Consider the following 21064-nt stretch of genomic DNA (forward strand, 5'->3'; position numbering starts at 1 on the left):
AGCCTGAGCCTGAGGGTTTGTGACCCGCCTGGGCAACTTGGCGAGACCTCATCTCTAAAAAAAATAAATAAAATAAATAAAATAAAATAAAATAAGGGCACTAGAGGGTCATTACCTATAACAGCAGTAATCATGGCAGCAAGCTAGTATAGGAGATTGCCTGGCCATTTGTTTCTAATTTCTACAAAAGGAAAATATATTAGGCATAAAATTCATATTATTTGTAATTTTTAAAAATTTGGTTCAGGAGTTTTTCATCCTAAGAGCAACTAGGGATTGACAGCGTGAGAGTCTGAAGTAAGCATTTATATAATGAGGACCGTGTCTAAGCACCGTTTCTACCTGAGAACTTACTTAGCCCTAGAGGAAGCTCTTGAAGTGAGGAACTAGCTGTGGCTATAGAGGATAGCTGCTTCTGTCTCTTTATGTATCTGCTCAACAGGAACCAGGAAAGCGTTCTCAGCTGTGGAGGATGACGGGAACAGGAATGCTGGCCCACGAGGGCTCTTCTGTTCCTCACAACCCCAATAAGCCTTCTGCTACCCGCTCCAGTGAGGGGTCTGCCATCTTAGATATTGCTGGCCTTGCTGCAGTAACTGACAACAGGTAATTTTCTAGGCAACTTTTTGTTTCAAGCTCATTGCTTCCAAATTCAGTCTCAGGAAATCTGCACCAAACCAAGAGTCTATAAGTGAAGAAAGAATTTATATTGTTCTTCAATGACAAAAACCTGTCCTATTCCTAAAAATGAGTATTGGCCTTCCAATTTTTTTTTAAAGCTATTATGACAATATCCATGCGGTTGTCAAGAAACTTCAAACAAAAGGGTGTATCTTGAAAAGCGAGTATTTCTTCACCCAAACTTCAGTCCACCTTCACTCCTTAGAAGTAAATCATTTTTTGGGTTTTTCCCCCCAGTTTTTCTAATGATTTCATTAAATCTTTCAAAAGCAGAAATCAGTTATTAACAGGATAATCAAATGTGTTTTTTACTAATAGCTCCTTGGATTCAAATCGGTTTTTTAAGTTTTAATAACTTATTTGCCTGTGTCTTTGTTTCTCCATAAAATTAGTGTTTTCAGTTGATACTTTATGTACATCCAAAAAGACTTTAGATGACTTCCAAATTAAAACACAAAAGAAAAATATTTAGAAATACAACTGAAAAAAGACTTGGAAAGGTTGGAAATATATTTAGTAGATATCCCTTCCCATACTGCATGATGACGTGTCATTGTGTTATATTAGGAACTCTCTAATGCCTTACTGCTTCATTTCTCCCTCTTTGTTGCTTTCATTTGTTTTATTCTCCTTTCCTCATTAAGAGACACCTAACTGCCTTCAGATGCAAGCTAACTGCCCACTAGATTTTAAAGGTAGAGGATATTGGAAGAAAAACAAAGCCTCATCCTCTCTTCAGACCTGAAGTAGTTGACTGAGAACACTCACAGCACTTGCCTTTTTCCAGGTATGAGCCACTGATGCTGAGAAAGCCTGACCGCAGGCGAAGCACAACACAGACCTGGAGTTTCCGAGAAGGAAAGCTGACCTGTGGGTTGCATGGCTTGGTTGTCCAGGTCAGTTGTTTGTGACATCTCCAGTGGCAGCAAGCAGTGGTTAAACCTTCTGGAATCAAGGTCTCAACTAGGCTATGTGTGATACATTGTTAAATGGGAAAGATTAATTGCAGAGCAATACATATGTTATTATTTCATTTTGGTTAAAAGAAAGTCATGAAACTTTTGCTATATGCCTGTGCAGATTTACGTGGGAAATGTTCTTGAGATAACATGCAACAAATGTGTTAAGAGTGGTTGCCTCTGGGTGACAAGATTTTTTTTCTTGGCTTATCTAGAGTTTTTCTTTGAGGACATAACTTATGTAATTTTAAAAAGAAAGAAAATTGTCAACTAAAAGTCCAATCATAAGTTAGATGTGCTTGATGTAGACTTGTGAAGTTAATGGAATAGCTACATGTCTCTATTATGCTTTCTATGAGATGGTGAGCAGTCATCAAGAGTATACATCCTCTTGATTTTGATTATTTCTGCATTCTTAATGGTGCCCAAATAAGCATTTGATTGTTATAGCAAATATCAGAATGAAGATTGCTGGATAGTTTTTTTCTGTTTTCTTAGCCAGTCTACTCCATGATAAGTCTCCAGGTTCGTCATCCTTCCTTTCCTCCCTCCCTCTCACCTCACCCCTTTTCTCCCTTCCTTTTTTCCTTCTTTCTTTTTTATTATTTGAGTCAGAGTCTCACTCTGTCACCCAGGCCGGAGTACAGTGGCACATTCGTGGCTCACCATAACCTCTACCTCCTGGACTCAGGAGATCCTCCTGCCTCACCCTCCCTAGTAGCTGGAACTATAGGTGCATGCCACTATATCTGGCTAATTTTTTTTTTTTGTAGAGATGAGGTATCACTGTGTTGCATAGGCTGGTCTCAAACCCATGGGCTCAAGTGCCTCAGCCTCCCATAGTGCTGGATTACAGGAGTGAGCTACCACACTCAGTCTCCCAGGTACTTTCTAAGCAAATATGTTTGGAAAAATAGCAAGAGTTTGGACTCTCTCCCCATTCTTGCCTCAGGCTGGAAGGAGACCATGGATCGGAGAAGTAGGAAATATCTAAGAGGTTTGGGTATGTAGTGGAACATCAGCACCTGCAATTGTGTGTGCAGTTCTGCCTAGCCTGGGGTTTTACCCAAAGATAAATACCAGAATATCAGGCCCTTGAAAGACAACTCTTAGTGTGTTTGTCCCTGGTAGAAACCAGACTGTCCTTTCATATAGAAAGATTATACTCCAGAGCAGTTTACAAAACTGTGAGGAGCCTCTGAATGCTTTGGGGGAGATTTACTTTTTTTTTTTTTTTTAAATCTCCACTGCCCTGAGCTTTTTTCATCAAAGACAAGCTGCTTACTTATATGAAGCACACATCTGGAATGGATTTGTGATTTCCAATTAGCAATACAAATCAGACTTCTAGAGGCAAAAGAAGGCTTGTTATAATTGGTGGGTTCCATGTCTGACCCTGTCTTTACTTCTGGTTTGTTTCTAAAGCCCATATAATTCCAGTTCTCTTGGAGCATTTTCTTCCTTAAATTCCCTTTCTGGTGTTTGTTGTTTTGTGAATCTGTTTCATCATTTCTGTGTTTGTGAGTAACCCTATAATAAGTATTCAGCAGAGCAGAATATGTCTTCATTAGGGAAATAAGCTTGTTTCAATCTTAGTATGCTGAATAAAATAATGGAAGGCATTAAAACATTTTCTGACACTACCCTTATAGATTGTGTGTGTACTTTCTTTTGAAACTTAAAATAGTCATAAAAAGCTTTTTCTGTGTTGAAGCCTGTCCTAAAAAACCACTCAAAGTTTCCTTTCCTTACTCAGTATTTAAATATTAACAAAGGGGATTGAGACACTCTTGCCCTTGCCTTCTCCAGCCTTGTGCTGGCTTTCTCATGCCAACATATTGTAGGCTCCACCATGTGGCACAGACGGCAAGAAGGTACTTTCCTCCAGAGGCCTGAGTAACTGGGTGATGCTCCCAACTTCACATTTCATTCTAGAAGAGATACTATGGTACTGTCTTCTGAGTATTTGGGTTGACTGTCTGACTGTAGGCCTTTTGGGGAAAGTTTTTTCAGCTCTAGAATTTGCTTTTTATTGGAAAGCCGAATTATGTAATTTTTTTTAATAGAATATTTCAGATTTTTAAAGCAAACCCTAATGAGAATACTCAAAGAAACAGCTGGCTTTGGCTTTTTAAAGTTTCCTTTTTTAAGAGTTTCCGTATTGCTGGCTACATTTTTTTGTGTGTTTGTGTCGGGAGTCTCACTCCGTCGCCCAGGCTGGAATGCAGTGGCATGCTCACAGCCTCCGCAGCCTCAATTTACTGGGTTCAGGTGATCCTTCCGCTTCAGCCTTCCAAGTGGCTGGAACCATAGGCATGTGTCACAACACCTGGCTAAGTTGCCCAAGTTGGTCTCTAACCCTTAGGCTCAGGCAGTCCTCTCACCTCCACTTCTCCAAGTGTTGGGATTACAGGCATGAGCCACCACACCCAGCTGCTGGCTACTTTAAATAAACTTGTAAAAGTTTATTCTATTGACTAAAAGTTATTATAAGACAGAGTATAAAACCGATAATACTCTATAGAATCTTCTCTTATTCTTAATTCCCTGACTTCGTGTAACATGTTTTTTTTGCTCTTGTCACCCACACTGGACTGCAGTGGCACAATCGTAGCTCACTGTAACCTTAATCTCCTGGGCTCAAACGGTCCTCAGCCTCCTAAGTAGTTAGGATTGTAGGCATGCACCACCACACTCAGCTAATTTTTCTAAATTATTTTTTTTGTAGAAACAGGGTCTTGCTATGTTGTCCAGGCTAGTCTTGAACTCCTGGCCTCAAGTGATCTTCAAGCAATCCGCCCATCTTGGCCTCCCAAAGCACCGGGATTACAGGCATGAGCTACCATTCCCGGCCTCTCATGCAGTATAACTTTTCATCTTATTCAAGTACTCCTACTGCTTTTCATCATCTGCAAAGCTGAACAAATAGTAAATGCTTTGCTGCATGTTGTTTATGAATTCTCTCCAAAAGAGAATTCAAATTTTGTAACTTGTTTCAAATGGCATGTTAAATTGTCAAAGTCTTTGCCTTTGCCTTTTCTTACACGTCTTTATTCCAATTTCTCTTAGGCCAAAGGAGGGATTTCTGGTTTGTTTGATGGAGCTGAAGTTGTTCTTGGTCCTGACACGTCCATGGAACTTTTGGGACCAGTTCCACCTGAACAGCAATTTATTAACCAAAAAATGAGGCCTGGTTCTGGAGTGTTATCTATCAGAGTCATCCCAGATGGACCAACTAGAGCGCTGCAGGTGATGATTTCTCATAAGAGCTGACCTAAAACTCAGTGTACTACTCCCTAGTGGTTAGTCATTCAACAGATATTTACTGAACATGAAGACACCATGTGAAGATATGGTGTCTTCATCTGTAAAATGGGGATAGACTCTACCTCACAAAGTTGTTATTAGAATTAAAGTAGAAGTAAAATATAATTATAAAGTGTAAGCAAGGTATTAGTAAAATGTAAGATAATCTTAAAAAAGTATAAGAATTGAAGAAGATAATGCTAAGAATAGTGTGTATTAACATGATCAGTTATTAACCATTATAGTAATATTAATTTAAATAATTAGGTCCATAATCAGATTGTTAAAATGTGTTATGAGAGTACAAGTGGAGTATACGTAGGAAGCACTTGTGTTCCTGGATTTTGAAGTTGGGAGAGCTGCCTAAGAGAAGTTATTCTTAAGCCAAAGCCTACAGGTGAACTGAAGAAGTCAGCCAAATAGAGGGGGAGTGGTGGAGGGAGTGTGCCCACAGCAATGAGTGTGTTCTAGATACTGAGCCTTTACCAGTGAACAGACAAAACACCTTTTCTTCTTGGAGCTTACTTTCTGGGGGATAGACCAACAGCAAGCAAAGAACATAATAAATTGCCCAGTATTAGCATTACTTAGTAAAGGCCCACAGGTAAGAGAGTGACCCTCAGCTCAGGTGGCACATAGAATGTGGTAAGAAAGAGGACTGGAGATAGAAGTAGGGACCAGATCATTAAAAGTCAGATATATACCAGAGAGTCTGTGGTCAGGGAATGGCAGGATTGGAAATTCTTTTTAGATAGCTTACTCTGGTTGCAATGGGGAGAATTAGAGTACAGTGAAACTGGAGATAAAGACCAGTTAGGAGACTTTTGCCATGATGCAGATGAGAAGTTATGATGACCTGAACTCAAATAAATGGCAGGGGCAGGCACGAGGAGGATGGAGAGGAATGAATAGAAATGGGAGCTTATTTGGGAGTAGAGTCAGACAGATGTAGTGATTGAATGTGAGAATGAGGGATGGGAAGGAGTCAAGAAAGGCCTCCAAAATTCTGAATTGGTCAACTGAAGCATGATAGTCCAGATCATCAAGAGATGAACACAGCAGAGTTGTGGGGGAAATGAGGAGTTGGGTTTTGGGCTTGTTGAGTTAAGGTAGCATGTGATCTGTATGCGAGAATGTCCAACGTCATTGTAAATATGGGTCTGAAGCTCAGGGGAGAGGTCTCTGATGGAGATAGAATTTACAGGTCACAGTGGAATTAGAGAACTAAGGAAAAAAAGATGCTGGAATGTAACAGTAAACTATCTTAGCTAGTACATCGTAATCCCCAGTACCACTTCAAAAAGCAGTCTTCTCTTCAGCAGAGCATGGGCTAAAATAAAAATAAAAAGCAATCTCCTCTTAAGACAAACTTGAGTACAGTGATCTTGAGGTTTGCATATTTGGGCTTGGTATATAATTTGAGATCACCTACAGATACCTAACCCCATTACATGAAGCTCTTGAGGTCTGCAGCTTAGAGTTTGTCATGTAGGCTTAAAACCTAGTTTGCTTTATTATTACACAAATCTTATCTTAGCAGTGCTTTGGAAACCATTCTTTTCCTTAAGATTCTTGAGCAGATAGTGACTTTTGACCTGCATGATTGGCATAGATTAGAACTGGTTTCACTATGGAAGTGTGAGCCCTCCCAGTATGGTGTTTTATTTGACTTCAGATAACAGATTTCTGCCAGCGGAAAAGTGATCGTTCATCATATGAAGTGGATGAACTTTCTGTTACTGAACAAGAGCTGCAGAAATTAAGGAATCCGGATTCAGAGCAGGAATTGGAAGTAAGTTTTAAATATTGAAATTTTATTTTTTTGGTCATCATTTGTTTAGAAATTTGCTCTGTTGTTTTATCAGTTTTTACATTTTCTTTATGCCTTGTATGATTGTAAATGTGGGTTTTTGCATTGTGGTGTTTACTGTTGTGACAGCATGAATGAGTGAATATGTTATGTAAGTAGCAACTGAAGATTATGTGGAATAAGAATGTAGCAAGTGTTGCTAAAGTAACTTTGCAAAGAGGAGACTAAACTATTTTGAATTTATATAAGATTTAAGGTAAAGAATAAACAAACTAGTTTTTTGGTGTTTTTTGTTTTTTTTTTTAAATTCCAGTTAACTCTGACATCTTCCTTCTCTTCTCTCTGGGCATTGGTAAGAGAATGAAAAGGTTGAAAAGGAAGATGAGATGAACATGAAAAATTGCACTCATTTGATATTTATTCAATTAAAAATCATATGCCTATGTATAAGGCACTGTGTCAAATGTTATGGAAGTGCAGTGAATAACCAGTTAAGGATTTTCATTCGATATAGGGAGAAAGAATCTCAAACAATTAGATTTTTATGGTGAATTGCAGAATGTTGTCAGTGCTTTGACAGAAGCATCATCATGTCACTCTGGAGTTCTGGCTGGCATGGAGGCTGTTCCTAGAAAGGAAGGCTTTCAGTGAGATGCTGGCATTTGAGCCATCCAGGTGAACAGTAGGACTCTCCTAAGTAGTTTTCCTCTGCTCGAAGGTGAGGAGAGAAGGATATAAAGTCAGTTGTTTCCTTGTACTCTCTTGGCTTTAATAATAATCAGATTGTCATATTTTGGTTTCTTTTCAGGTGCTTGTGAGGTTAGAAGGTGGAATTGGGTTGTCCTTAATTAATAAAGTCCCAGAAGAACTGGTCTTTGCAAGTCTTACAGGAATCAGTGTGCACTATACACAGCTGGCAACTAGTCACATGCTTGAACTCAGCATACAAGATGTACAGGTAAGGGAAGAAGTTCCAAGGTGGTTATTCTCCTTGTTTTCATCCTGATTGCCTAACCAGATCTAAAGTTTGGTGTTCTAAAAACTTTAATGTTTTGGAGGACATATCTTGTGGCCTTCAAAAAATTCATTCTATAAAATAGTTTTTAAAAAAATCTATATTTGTCTTACTAATTTTTCTGTATACAGCAGAATTCCAAATATAATAGCTGGTTCACAAATAACTTAGATACCTCAGTCAAGGTAGCATGGATGATGGTGACTCATGGTTCTCCGTCTTACCAGTAGAAGGAACAATAGGAAGTCATCTGACTATCATTTGGAGGAATTGAGGTTCATCATTGGGAGAACAAACAAGGGTGCTAGACTTTTGCTTCTGGACAAAGTGGTGTAACAGGGACTGGATTTACTCTCCCACTTGAAACGACCCCAAAATACAGATAAAATAAGGAGACAACAGTTTTGAGACACTGGACATCAGGCAATGAAGGCCAGTCCCCTGAGAGGTGAGAAAGAAAAGAGGTGAGCCCTGAAATTGCCCTTGCTTATTGACTTGAGAAAGTTTCCAGGTCTTGGCACTGAGAGGGGAGACTAAACCCAGCAGAGTAGATGAGTTGGAAAAAACAGAGGCACCCACAGTATATAAGACAATAAGAGCTGCATTGAAAGAAAACTCTGGAGATCCGTAGAGGGTCCCTATCGAGCATTCAGCAGAGTATTGATCAGTGATGTACATGAGGGAACCACTCGTGCAAAAGAATCAGAGGGAGCAGTGCCTGCTGCTCATGCATGGTTAAAAGTGGTATTTGAGCCACCAGCGAAACAGTGAACTCAGGTATTATCTTGAGAAACTCAGAAAAGAAGAGCTAGTTAAAACCAAAATAAACAGACAAAAGGAAATAATAAAGATCCCAGTGGAAATCAGTTCATTAGAAATCAGCAACCACAGTAGAGAAAACCAGTTTAATCAGAAGTTGGTATTTTAGGAGGAACAATAATATTAATAAGTTTCTAAGCCACCTAGTCAGGAGAAAAAAGGAGAGGACAAAGATTGCCAATGCCAGAAATGAGAGAGATGCCTGACAAGCCAAATACTGACAGTCTTTGGGCATGGGGCTCCAGGAGAGTTGTGGTTCTCTCTGGCTCCTCCAGTGGCACAGGGCTGCCCTGTTTTCACCGCTACTGTGGAGATGGGGAGACAATCATGGAAATAGGACAGATTAAAAGGCCCCAGAGCTTGCCATTCTTACCAAGTTCTTGCTGCTTTTCTTGAATCAATGCTCCTTGGATTGTTGCATGCCTTTTAGTTAACTTTCTGAGTTCTGAAAAAGTTGATTTTGACAATTTCTAGCAGAAATCTGTTAACATGCTGTGAAAACAACTCCATAATCTCTTTGTAACGTCATACTTGGAACCCTTCTTTCCACCTTCCACCAATATTTAAATATGTCCTGGAATCTAGTTCCTGGTAAACATTTCCAAAAGAAGGACCCAACTTGTTCTTTCCTCAAGCAGGCAGCCTGCAGTCCTACTGGGAGTGTACAGTGTGCTCCTCATGGCTGGGTCTCTTCTGCTTCTTTGACATGTCATTCAGTTCGCTCCAGATTGTCAATGCTGAAACCTCTTTTCAGAAGAGTTTTTTCTTTTATCTTATATCACAATAGCAAAGGATTCAGACTAATACATCCTATTTGTGGACAGAAAGTCAATATCTTGCAGCTTTTTCTTTGTCCTGCTTTTTTTGACCTTATCCAGAAGATCTGAGGAGCCTTTTGCTGTTCATCAGTTTAACTTTGTATGTTAAAGAAATTCTTTTGACTATAATGCCTGTTGATTTGGTGTGTGCTACAGATCATAGAAAATAAACAGATTTGAGGATTTCCTCTGGTTATAGTACTGTGATGATTTTTTAAAATATAAAACATAGGTCCTGTCCTTAGGGAGCATCAAAGCTAATTGGGAGAATAAAACTAGGATTATTAATTCTCAGTTAGTATGCCTTGTATCAGATGTGTTTAGAGAAAAAGCAAAGGAGAGGGCAGAATAGGCAAGATCTTCGCTGTCATTTCATGTATTAGATGAGATGGAAACGTTTTATTCATTCAGTAAATTCTTCCTAAGCATCAGCTGTATGTCAGACACTGGACTAGGCTCTGGAGACCCAGTTGTAACTAAAAAGATGTGGCCTTTGTTCTTCTTGAGCTAACTAGGGAGCAAGTCGGCTAATAAATAAACAAGCAAACAAATAATGACATCCTCTGATAATTGTTATAAAAGTGGACTACTTTAGATAAGATACTACCTTAGACAAAGCAGCTTGGAACAATTTTCCTGAGGGAGTGAGAGCTGAACTGAAACTTTAAGGAAGAGAATGAGCAAACCATAGGAGATGGATAAAGGAAAACTCAGAGACCCTGAGGAAAGAGGGACTTGCCCATATTTGAGAAGCAGTAAGCAGGCTCGTAAGGGGATGGCACCAAGTCTGGAGGAGGGTGCTGTGTGATGAAGTTGGGAAATGTGGAAGCAGCCAGATCATGCAGGCCTTGGAGGCTGTGGTGAGAAGAGAAAGAGTCACTACTGAAGAGAAAACAGAGGAGGTCTGTGGCTTGATATTTATTTTTTTGGAAGATTACTTTGTAGGGGACAAGAATAGAAGTAGGAAAAGGCACTCCAAGTGTCCTCCTTATCCCTTATCCCTGCTCTGGGAACCTACAGAAGGAAAATCAGCACCGTTTCCACAAAATGGTTGTGGAAATCTGTTGGTACAATGGAAAGGTCAGAGGATTTGGTGACAAAGATATCTGCATTTGAATCCCTTTACTAGCTATGTGAATGTGGGAAGGTAATTTAAATTCTCTATGCTTCTGTTTACTTGTTTATAAAATGGAGAGGAATAACACTTAGCCTTTACAGTTTTAGGAAGCGATATGTTAGGTGGTATGTAGAAAGTGCTACAGGTAGTCTCATGGGGGTATCCAGCAGATGACCTCTCCCCTCTCCTCTTCCTGGTGGTGACCTCTGGTGGAAAGCAGAAAGTGAAGATGGCTGCTTCCTGCAGGGAACCTCCGGGCATCCATACACACCTGAGAGTAGCGAGTGTCCTTCCAGAGTGTCCTTCCATGACGGTGGTGGTGGGCTATTCAGAGTAGTCAGTCCCTAAGGCCACTGACTTCATTGTTTCTATCCTGATGACTTTAGGATAGAGGACTGTTATGTGAGCTACTGGCTTTCTAATTTAAATTTTCTTCAGTTATTTGGAGCAAGAGAGAAGCATCCATAACAGTGATGAAGAGCACTGGGTTTGGTGTCATACAGACCTGGATTCAAGGTCTAGTTCTGCCATTGACCAGCTGTGTGACCTTAAGCAAGAGCCTCTCTCCTCAGCTGCTTTATCTGTAAAATGAGGACAGTGTTCATGAGGTGGTGGTCATTATTAGACCCTTAGTCTAATAACACATAGGTATCATGTGACTTTTGAAATAATGCGTAGGAAGTGGCTAGCATATTTGGTACTATGGTTGGCACATAGTATTCACCTGTTTGTTTTTTAATTAAAAATTTTATTTTCAGTTCATTCACTAATGTTTTAATTGACAAATAAAAATTGTGTGTATTCGTTGTGTAAAACATGATGCTTTGAAATACGTGTATGATAAAGTGTGGTTAAATTGAGCTAATATGTGTCACCCTCACGTACTGTTCATTTTTGTGGTGAGAAAAATTAAAGCCTATTCTCTTAGTGAAGCACTCACCTAACAAAGTATAGACTCTATTTTCATGATCACTGCTTTCATGATGACTGGTCATAATGAGCTGATGTTGAGCCAGAGTGAAATGGCAAGGGTGCTTTCTGATTACCCTGCACACTGTGAGCACCACTCAAGGGTAAACATGAAGACCTAACAGCTTGTCTGTGTTTGTTTCTGCTTTGCTGCTTTTTCATGGCCTAGGTGGACAATCAGCTCATTGGGACTACTCAGCCCTTCATGCTCTATGTGACTCCCCTGAGCAATGAGAATGAGATCATCGAGACTGGCCCTGCCGTGCAAGTCAATGCGGTGAAGTACCCCAATAAGAGTGCGCTGACCAACATCTACAAGGTGGGCTACTGGGGGAGGCATGTGGGGCGATACTGTGCTGGAAGGTTGATGTGTTCTCTTACAGCCAGGTCTCAGAGTCGCAGTACAGGGTGCTGATGTTTTTAGGGTTAGGCGACATGGGACTGAGCTGATTGTTTAGGGAAATTTACAGGAACTGCTTCTCTTGGCACTTTATATTCTCAGTTGTGTTTTCAGTGACCTTGCAGGTGATAGTTTGATAGTACTAAATCCATAGGGGCCAGAGTCTGTATGAAGTCTCTGTAGTAAAGTGTAGCATCTTCTAAATTGGTCAGGAACAGGCACGATCCAGATCTGTTATTAAAAATAAAATAATCCTGAGATACTGGGAAAGGACTGTGATGGGTCTGACCTTGGGAGAGACACATTGCTACATAAATTAGCACACTGTTTACTGAAAGCAAATAGTTCAAAAGTTATAAACTCTTTCTCAGAGAAATCTTCATGTACAAACTAGCTTTTCTAACAACAAATTCTGGAAAAGTAGGATCCAAAGAAGAGGTTGCTTCTCCCCTTTCTGATCCCCATGCATGCCTCAGGTCACAAGCCCTATCATGCTCCTTCTTAAACTAGCTGCTGTCCCTCTGAGCACAGCACCAACCCATTCATCTGCCATAGTGCATCTGAAGCTGTGATCCTAACAAGACCCAAGTACCCAGGAACCAAACAATAGGGTAGTGAAATGTCTACTAAACATCTTCTGGAGTTTTTAGTTAATTATAACAGTGTATAGAGAGATAAGCCAGAAATAATTTGGCATATGGTTATAAAGTCACATGAGGAAATAAACCATACTATGCCTTTGGGGCCTTCTTAATGGCACAGATGAAAGTTCCTTATGGCGTTCAAACTGTAAATCAGAATTCCTTTCTGTCTAGCACCTGATGATCACAGCTCAGAGATTCACAGTGCAAATTGAGGAGAAACTGCTCCTGAAACTGCTAAGTTTCTTTGGCTATGACCAAGCAGAATCAGGTAATGTTGAATGTTCTACATTTGTATCTGAGAATTGGCCCAAGGATTAATCTTTTTATTTCATAATTTTCAGTCTGTTTGTTAAAATACATAGCCCTGGATGCCTGACAAGCTCCCTTTTTACTTCTCATCCAGAGCTAGGAAGCTAAAGTTTGTGCTTCAGCTGTTCTCTTTCAAAGTGTTACTTGTCTGAGTTATATCTGTGAACTAAGGCAGCTACTCAGAGGATCTTTGGTATCTTGGAATATCCAGAGGTGAGCCTTTGGGAAGCAATATACTATTCCTGTTTGTTTTGCATTTTTTTTTTAATTCATCTGCTCTAGGATAACAAAAATGATGTTAATCATTTAGCAAACCACTTTGTTTTCTAACCTTTGTTTGCTAAACAGACTCAGGGCCAAGAATCAGAAATCCCATTGGCAGTTCCTTTGGTTTAGTTGAGAAAATAAAATTGACTAACCTCAATTCGTTAACTTTTGACATCCATACCCCATGCCTTAATGTAATTACAAAGGTTTCTAGTTGCTTTACTTTTTTTTTTTAAGATGGGAGTAAGATAAGCTATTTTTGAAAAACCAAAAAATTCCAGCAGTGCTGCAGAAATAATTTTATCTTTGTCTTTATTTTAGATTCTTCATCATGCCCCTTTCTCCTGCTTTTAGATGAACTTTTCAGGGCTAATTATACAGCTTAAAAAGAAGTCAATAGTGGTCAGTCTTTCAAAGCCTAAACTAAATATTGAGCCTGAATAAATGATAAGAAAAAGACTTTTATTTTATCTGCCTGTGTTGGCTAGAGAAAAAAAAAATCATGGGAATGTGTGTACATATGTACATACATACACACAATGCAAGAAAAATATTTTGTTCTTTTTATCCCAAATTTAGAATTTAAGCTTTAAGAGTATTTGGGATCAAGAGCAAGATCCTGTCTGTTTAATGCTGTGTTTTCCACTTCGGGTTGGAATGCCAGTGTTTATTTGTATTCAGACAGCCACTTGGGAGCCTGCCTGCCAGGTAGCCTTTCTATTTTGGTACCTTCCCATAAAATTTTACTTTAAATTTGATTGGACATGCTTTTCTTGTATGTTTCCTTATAATTTGCTCTAATAAATTTTTCTCCAAGCATTGTATAGTGGATTTATACTTTTGTAAAATCCTTGTCTGCCTTCTGTTGGAGTGAGAGCTGATGAAGAGGTTGCTTTCCATATTTCTGGTCCTTTGTCACTAGTGCCAATAGGACCAAGCCTGCATGCAGCCCTCAGATCACAAGCCTAGTCATGTTGCTCCTTAGACTAGCTGCCATGCTCTCTACAACTGCTCCTCTTTCCTGAGCATAGATAGGCAGGTCTCTATTGCAGGATCCTTTTTCTGTAGTAGAACTGAAGTATGTATGTGCATGCTCTCTGGTTTTATTTCTAAGGCACATGAAGCCAAGGGGAGATAGGCTGCCCAGCTGGATGTGGGTGCAGCATCAGGTGCAAAGAGCACATTGCTTTGTTTTATCCTGTGTTAATCCTTTTATTTCATGGGATGGCAATTAAAAATTCTGCCTTGAGTGTCCTACTTAAATGTATATCTACCGTTTGGGAGAGAGCGTGCTGCTTGTAGTGATGTGAGCTCTTTATAGTCTGCAGCCTGATTCTTTTTCAGGTTTATGTTTCATTCAGATTTATATTTAATTGGTGATATTGTTCATTATGATTCATTTACACTGCATTCCAAATTCTTATTTGGATATCATCTTATGAAAATAAATTAGATAATCTGAGTCATTGATAATAACAATAACATCAACAACAATAGTTTCTAGAAACTATTGCCAGCAAACACACCTGTGATCTTTGGCTTTCCCACCTGGATTATTTTTCCAAAGATGACATCTGCTAGATGGTATAGAGTCACAAGTTAAAAGATTAAGCTAGTCTACTCTTTTGATAAACAACACAAAATAGATCTGCGTTTACAAAGAAATGACATCAGGATACTATACACTTTACCAAATGTTCAAAAACTAAATGAGCCTGATAGATGTAATGTAAATTTTTTTTGATGAACTTTCTCAGTGTAGATACAAGTATTTGAGTCATGAGGCTAAGGAAACTTTTTTTTTTTTTCACTTCTGCCTTTGTACCAGAGGTGGAAAAGTACGATGAAAATCTCCATGAAAAGACAGTTGAACAAGGTGGAACACCAGTTCGATACTACTTTGAAAACCTTAAAATCAGCATTCCCCAGATCAAGCTAAGTGTGTTCACCTCCAACAAGCTACCATTGGATCTTAAGGTGAGCTGATGTCTGGATACGTTTTTTTAAATGACTTTTCTTTGGAAAGAATTAATGTGTTTACTGTTTGCTTTTTCTGTCCCTCATCATCATCATTCATAGCAGATTTTTTTTTTTTTTTTTGAGTTGGAGTCTCACTCGGTCGCCCAGACTGGAGTGCAGTGGCCGCTCCCGGCCACCGCAACCTCGACACGCTGGGCTCTGGTGATCCTTCTGCCTCAGCCTTCCAAGTAGCCAGAATTAGAAGCGCGCGCTACCACGCCCGGCTGATTTTTTGATTTATTGTAGAGATGAGGTCTCGCCTGCCCAGGCGGGTCTCGAACCCGTGGGCTCAGGCAATCCACTCACCTCAGCCTCCCAAAGGCGCGGGATTACAGGCTGAGCCACCGAGCCCGGCTCATAGCAGATATTTTTACAAGTTTTCTTTTCTAGAAGGCTTATGGACTCTCATATACTTGTCTTTGTTTTATGTTTGACTATGACTTTGCTAAAGATCAAGGAGAAACTCGAGATAATAAAACAGGGAATTGTGTAAAACCTATCTGCTCTGTTGAGCTCCTGGCTTACCTCAGTGAGATAAAAGTCTTTTGCCAAGGTTGCTCCCAGACTCAAGAGAAAACCCAAAATCAAGACAGTTATCTTCCTTTTGTGCCGAAGACTTGTCTGCCCTCCTAGTTCTTTCTCCTAAGTATCTACCTCTTCTTGAATGATTGTCAGTAGGAAATGTTCTGCCACCTTTAAAGTAGACTCAACCCACAAACCCATTGGGATGTGGCCTCTCTACCACTGTATCAGGATGTAACACTTCTACAAACTGTCTTGATAACTTAATAGATACAACCTGAACACTGTGTTCATTTTCAGCAACAAAATATATTTTAAGTAAGCGATGTTCATTTTCGCAACACAATATATTTTAAGTAAGCGAGAGGGCTGCGATTCAAATTCAAGGCTGTCTGACTCTAAAGTCTATTTTTCCCCCCACTATACTATGCTGCTGCCTAGAAGATAAGGAATCAGAGAATTTGGGGCCTGTGAGTCCTCAATGATACCCTTGCTCGGTAGACAGGGAAATTGAAGTTCCAAGTGTTTTGTTACTCAAGCCTATGTAGCTAGTAGTAATAAGAGCATGAGTACAACCAGATGATTGCTGGAAAGTCTTTCCTTAGTTTGAGTCAAAATCTACCTTCTTGCAACTTGTGCCCATGGGTTCTAGTTCTTTCCTCTGTTGCACTTGATGATGGTTACTAATACCTCCATCTTCCCACTATCCACTAGTGTAAGCTCCTTTCCCACTACCCTGGCTTCCTCCTCTAAGATGCTGCAAGATGGTCTCTTGCTGAGCAGGGACAGCCAGAGATATGAGCAGGTAAGGAGTAAATCTAGAGATGCGAGGGGACAGAGTGGCGGGGCCATGGCAGACTGAGCGTGCTCCATCTGAAGGGACAGTCGCAGCTCGGTTCCAACCGATGGTTGTCATGGGGGAATGTGAACCCAGGGTTGCCATATCTTCAGATTTTTAAAGAGAAACCGAAAATCTGGATTTTTTTTTATGTGGAATCTCCTGGTTTTAAAAGTTGGCAACCAATTCAATTTTTTTTTTTTTTAAACCTTGTGGGCCTAACAAAGCACATGTGTGGACCTCATGAGACCTATGGTCTGCTAACTCACAGCTTCCAAAACAGACTTATAGGTAAAGAGACAGTAGTCTGGTCAGCATCAGATCCTATTTGGGTAAGAGTAGGGTGGGTGACTGTTTCACTGGGGTGACAGACTGGGGACGTGCAGCTGGGAGTGCTGGTCAGAAGCCCACAAGCAGGAAGCATTCCTGCGGCCATCCCTAGAGCAGCCAGCACCCTTCTCTCCTCCCTGCCCAACAGACTTGATGTGCTTTAATTTCATGTTTCCCAGGAGATTGAAGATACTTATAGTTAGCATGGGAGTGAGGGGAAAACCATGGGAAAGCCACTATCTTGCTAATATCCACAAGTATCCACTTGACTTATGTGACCTCTGGAATGGGTTTGTTTGATAAAGTATATCTTCCCCCAGAACACTTGGCACTCACCCAGCACACCCATGCTAAGCATTTCCTGAGAATTGAGGGCTTGTTGTTTTTAAAATCATCTTATTAAGAAACATAGACACCTAACTATTTCTTTCAAATTGCTCCCAGAAGAAAACTTGCCAGACTGACAAAAGCAGTCTGAGGTTCTGCAACTGAGGTAGTTCCAGCCCCCAGTTGCAGGGTACTGAGGCATGTGCGTGCACCCTGCGTACAGTAAACTGGAAGTCATTTAAGTTGAATGTTTCATCTGGCACTGTATTGAAGGAACATTTTCAAGGCATTTTTCAAATCATTGTTAAACAAATTAAATGGAGCAGCGATGTTACGAGGTGTGTGGGGGGCATACTGAGTGCAGTAAGTTCACGTTTCCAACAGGGCACTGGGAATTGGGACTTCAGAGTTAAATTCTCAGCTTGTGGAAGGCACCATTTTACTGTGTCTTGAGTTCTCCTGGTGGAGTCTGGGACTCATAAAGTAATGTCATTTATTCAAAGAGTTTTCTAACAGAGTAATATGCCTTTATTAGTAGCTCTTAGAGAGGGCAATATGCTCTTTTAGATGAATATGTAATGACTAAAAGTGTGCGCTTAGAAAATGGAGGTCTCTCCCTGAGCAGGAATCACGACAGTCTGACTAAAAGGTAAGCCATGTCTTTGGTATTGAAGGAATAATTATCTTGATTCTCCTGACTCCAGGCCCGAAGTGAGGCTGTCAGAAATCTCAGAGGGAAGTCTCTTCAGGTTTACAGTGAGGGTACATTGTTGCCTGATATAGTGTCTGTTTAAAAGGACTCAAAGCAGTTTCACGTCTGCTATCTCAACTGAATTCCTTACTCTGTGATGGAAGAAGGGGGAAATGATAGTCCCACTTCACAAACGCAGAGATGACAGCACCGCGTTCCTCCCCTACTCCCGCTCTCTCCATCATTCTCCCAAGTTTGCGTGTGTGAGAGTGGCGTAGTAATGTTGAAAATGCCAGGTAGTTTATCAGTGTTTTGAATTTTTTTTTTAAAGATCAAAAGTGGCCAGGAACCTTTAAAAGTTTTCACAAGGTGGCCTACAGCAGTTCTTTTTCCATTTAGAGCATTGGGGTATTACAAAAGAAGGGCTTTAATTGAGCAATCTAGTTTGGAAGAAAACCCACATTTTAATGGTCAGAGTGGGGGGGGGGCGTTAGGGGGAATTTCAAACAAAGACACTATTTAAAAAGCCTAAAACTGTCTTCTCAAAGGCTTGAAATAATTTGTTGGGAAACTTCAGACCCTTTACTTTTTTCCTCCCCTCCCTAAATAAAAACCAGATTTGTTAAAAGGGAAAAAGATCCAGTATTGTTAATTGTATTTCAGAAAGTGCCAGAGAGGGAAATATCCCTGTAGTTTTAAACATCGTCCCAAGAGGGAAATAGGCAAATACCCGGCTTCACATAAACAGTCTCTATGTACCATAAATAAACCTTTAAAGAATGAATTCCAGACAGTTTTGTTTAGTGCAGGATAAACTGGGAAAGAAAAGGACATGGTCGAGGGAATAGCTTTGTGATCTGAGACCTTATGGTATATAGGCAGTATTTCTTCTTTCAACTCTATAAAGTCTCTGGAAGACTTCAGTTTTTGTGTGGGGAGGTAGGAATAGACAAGTTTCCTATTTTTATTGGGCACTTATGAGCATAGGATTGCCTTCTCCAGAATACATTTTATAATAGGAAACTGTCTGCTACTTGAGTAAATCAGCATCAACTTTGTATACTACTGTATTTCATTAGTCTCATTAGTTACTGCAAGGATAAGCCCTATGAGGCTCTTTCCCTCTCATCTCATCTTCTGTGACTGACCAGATCAACCTGAAGGTGGCAGAATAATGCATACCAATAGGCTATGGCTCCGCTATGTTAAAGGTGGGAGTTCTAGATATAGTCAGTGACTAGGTAAAGATCATTTTTACTCAAGGACCAGAATGTTTCTGTGGTTCAGACAAGGCACTTTGGTCTTTGGAAATAGTGTTTATCATGAAGGTTTTGACAACTTGGTAGAGGTTTCAAAGTCTTTGCTGCTGTGTGTGATTCTTTGATATTTGGTTTCAATGAGGAAGTTGGGGTAAAAAGGCATTTTGCCTTAAGCCTTTGTTTTGATCTCATTTCCTCTTCTCTGAGAAGAAAGTAATGCTGAGAGTTACATTGGCAAAGCAAAATGAGACCACATTGTCAGTACCTGACTTTCCCAGTATATTTATTGTATATCTGTGACCAAAGCGGTTAAGCTTATTGAACCTCAGTTTCTCCAACAGTGAAATGCAGAAAATAAGGCATGCTTACTTATTTTATCATTGTTCATCACGAGAATGGACAAGGTGTAGGGGAATGAATAGCAAAAAGTTTTTCAGGAGATACAATATAATCCTGCATTCTGGCTTTCATGCTTTCTACGAAGTAGGTAGTTGCTATTGTGAAAATGAGCGCATTCGAGTCTAAAATCTTATAGCTAGCTACGTGACTTTAGGCCATCCTCTTAACATTTCTTTGGCTTTATTTTATTTTATTTTTTTTTGTGAGTTGGAGTCTCACTCTGTTGCCCAGACTGGAGTGCAGTGGCTGCTCCCGGCCACTGCAGGCTCGACCTGCTGGGCTCCAGTGATCCTTCCACCTCAGCCTTCTGAGTAGCTGGAATTACAGGCATGCGCTACCACGCCCAGCTGATTTTTAGATTTATTGTAGAGATGAGGTCTCGCTGCCCAGGCGGGTCTCGAACCCATGGGCTCAGGCAATCCACTCACCTCAGCCTCCCAAAGGCGCGAGATTACAGGCTGAGCCACCGAGCCTGGCTTCTTTGGCTTTATTTATACCAAGAAAAGATAGAGAGTGTATTAGGCTGAATTAACTTGAGGTTGCTCTTAATCTCTAAAATGTTTTGTTCTGAATTATATAGTAGGAGGTTTTCAGTGACTTCCCAAGGCACCAAATCTAGTGAACTTTTTTCTACCCTTTCCATGTAGAGTCCTCTGCCATTTTTTATATTGCTGACCACCACCCTCCCCCTGCCCATGCCTATTCTTGATATCTGCCCTTCTAGTTATTGTTTCTGTCTTTTTCATTGTTTTCTTTTTTCTTGGAGTTGGAGTCTCACTTTGTCGCCCAGACCGGAGTGCAGTGGCACACTCACGGCCACCCCAGTGTCAACCTGCTGGGCCCTGGCGATCCTTCCGCCTCAGCCTTCCAAGTAGCCGGAACTACAGGTGTGTGCTACCACGCCCGGCTAATTGTTTATTTATTGTAGAGATGAGTTCTCACGCAGTTGCTCGGGCTGGTCTCGAACCCATGGGCTCAGGCAATCACTCGCCTTGGCCCCCCAAAAGTGCTGGGATTACAGGCTGAGCCTGTAATCTTTTATTCTGCTATTTCTTTTCCTAACCCATATGTCTGATTAAGTCACTTGTCGATTTTTCTATCAGGTTATTGATCTTTTATATTCTTTAATTTTAGAAGCTCTTTTTAAAAGTTTTGTTTTTGATGAAAGTTGGCTGGGCATGGTAGCTCAAACCTGTGATCCCAGCACTTTGGGAGGCAGAGGCGAGAGGATTGCCTGAGCCCAGGGTTTTGAGACCAGCCTGGGCAACTTGGTGAGACCGAGTCTCTACAGTAAATCAAAAAATTAGCCCGGTGTGGTGGCGCATGCCTATAGTTCCAGCTGCTTGGAAGGCTGAGGCAGAAGGATTGCCTGAGCCCAGAAGCAGAGGCTGCAGTGGCTGTGAGCGTGCCACTGCACGCGTGCCACCGCACTCCAGCCTGGGTGAAAGCATGAGACTCCACTGAAAAGAAAAAAGAAAAGTTGCAAGTAATCTTTTTTTCCAGTTTTTTTTTTTTTTTTGAGTCGGAGTCTTACTCTGTCACCCAGACTGGAGTGCGGTGGCCAG

At 40.5% G+C, this 21064-nt stretch overlaps 1 protein-coding gene across 2 annotated transcripts in view; it reads left to right on the forward strand.

Annotated features, from left to right (window-relative positions):
• Positions 1-21064, forward strand: part of VPS13D (vacuolar protein sorting 13 homolog D) — a 255403-nt gene that overhangs the window by 143173 nt on the left and 91166 nt on the right. For both annotated transcript variants that reach the window (XM_021706673.1, XM_008073459.2), the window contains 8 exons: positions 443-606; positions 1469-1577; positions 4710-4889; positions 6622-6738; positions 7565-7714; positions 11664-11813; positions 12710-12806; positions 14943-15091. In XM_021706673.1, the coding sequence (XP_021562348.1) occupies positions 443-606; positions 1469-1577; positions 4710-4889; positions 6622-6738; positions 7565-7714; positions 11664-11813; positions 12710-12806; positions 14943-15091 (1116 nt within the window). The remainder of the gene's footprint in view (positions 1-442; positions 607-1468; positions 1578-4709; positions 4890-6621; positions 6739-7564; positions 7715-11663; positions 11814-12709; positions 12807-14942; positions 15092-21064) is intronic.

This window comes from Carlito syrichta, unplaced genomic scaffold, assembly GCF_000164805.1.
Source record: "Carlito syrichta isolate Samal-C Ts95f unplaced genomic scaffold, Tarsius_syrichta-2.0.1 Scaffold315850, whole genome shotgun sequence".
Taxonomy (NCBI): domain Eukaryota; kingdom Metazoa; phylum Chordata; class Mammalia; order Primates; family Tarsiidae; genus Carlito; species Carlito syrichta.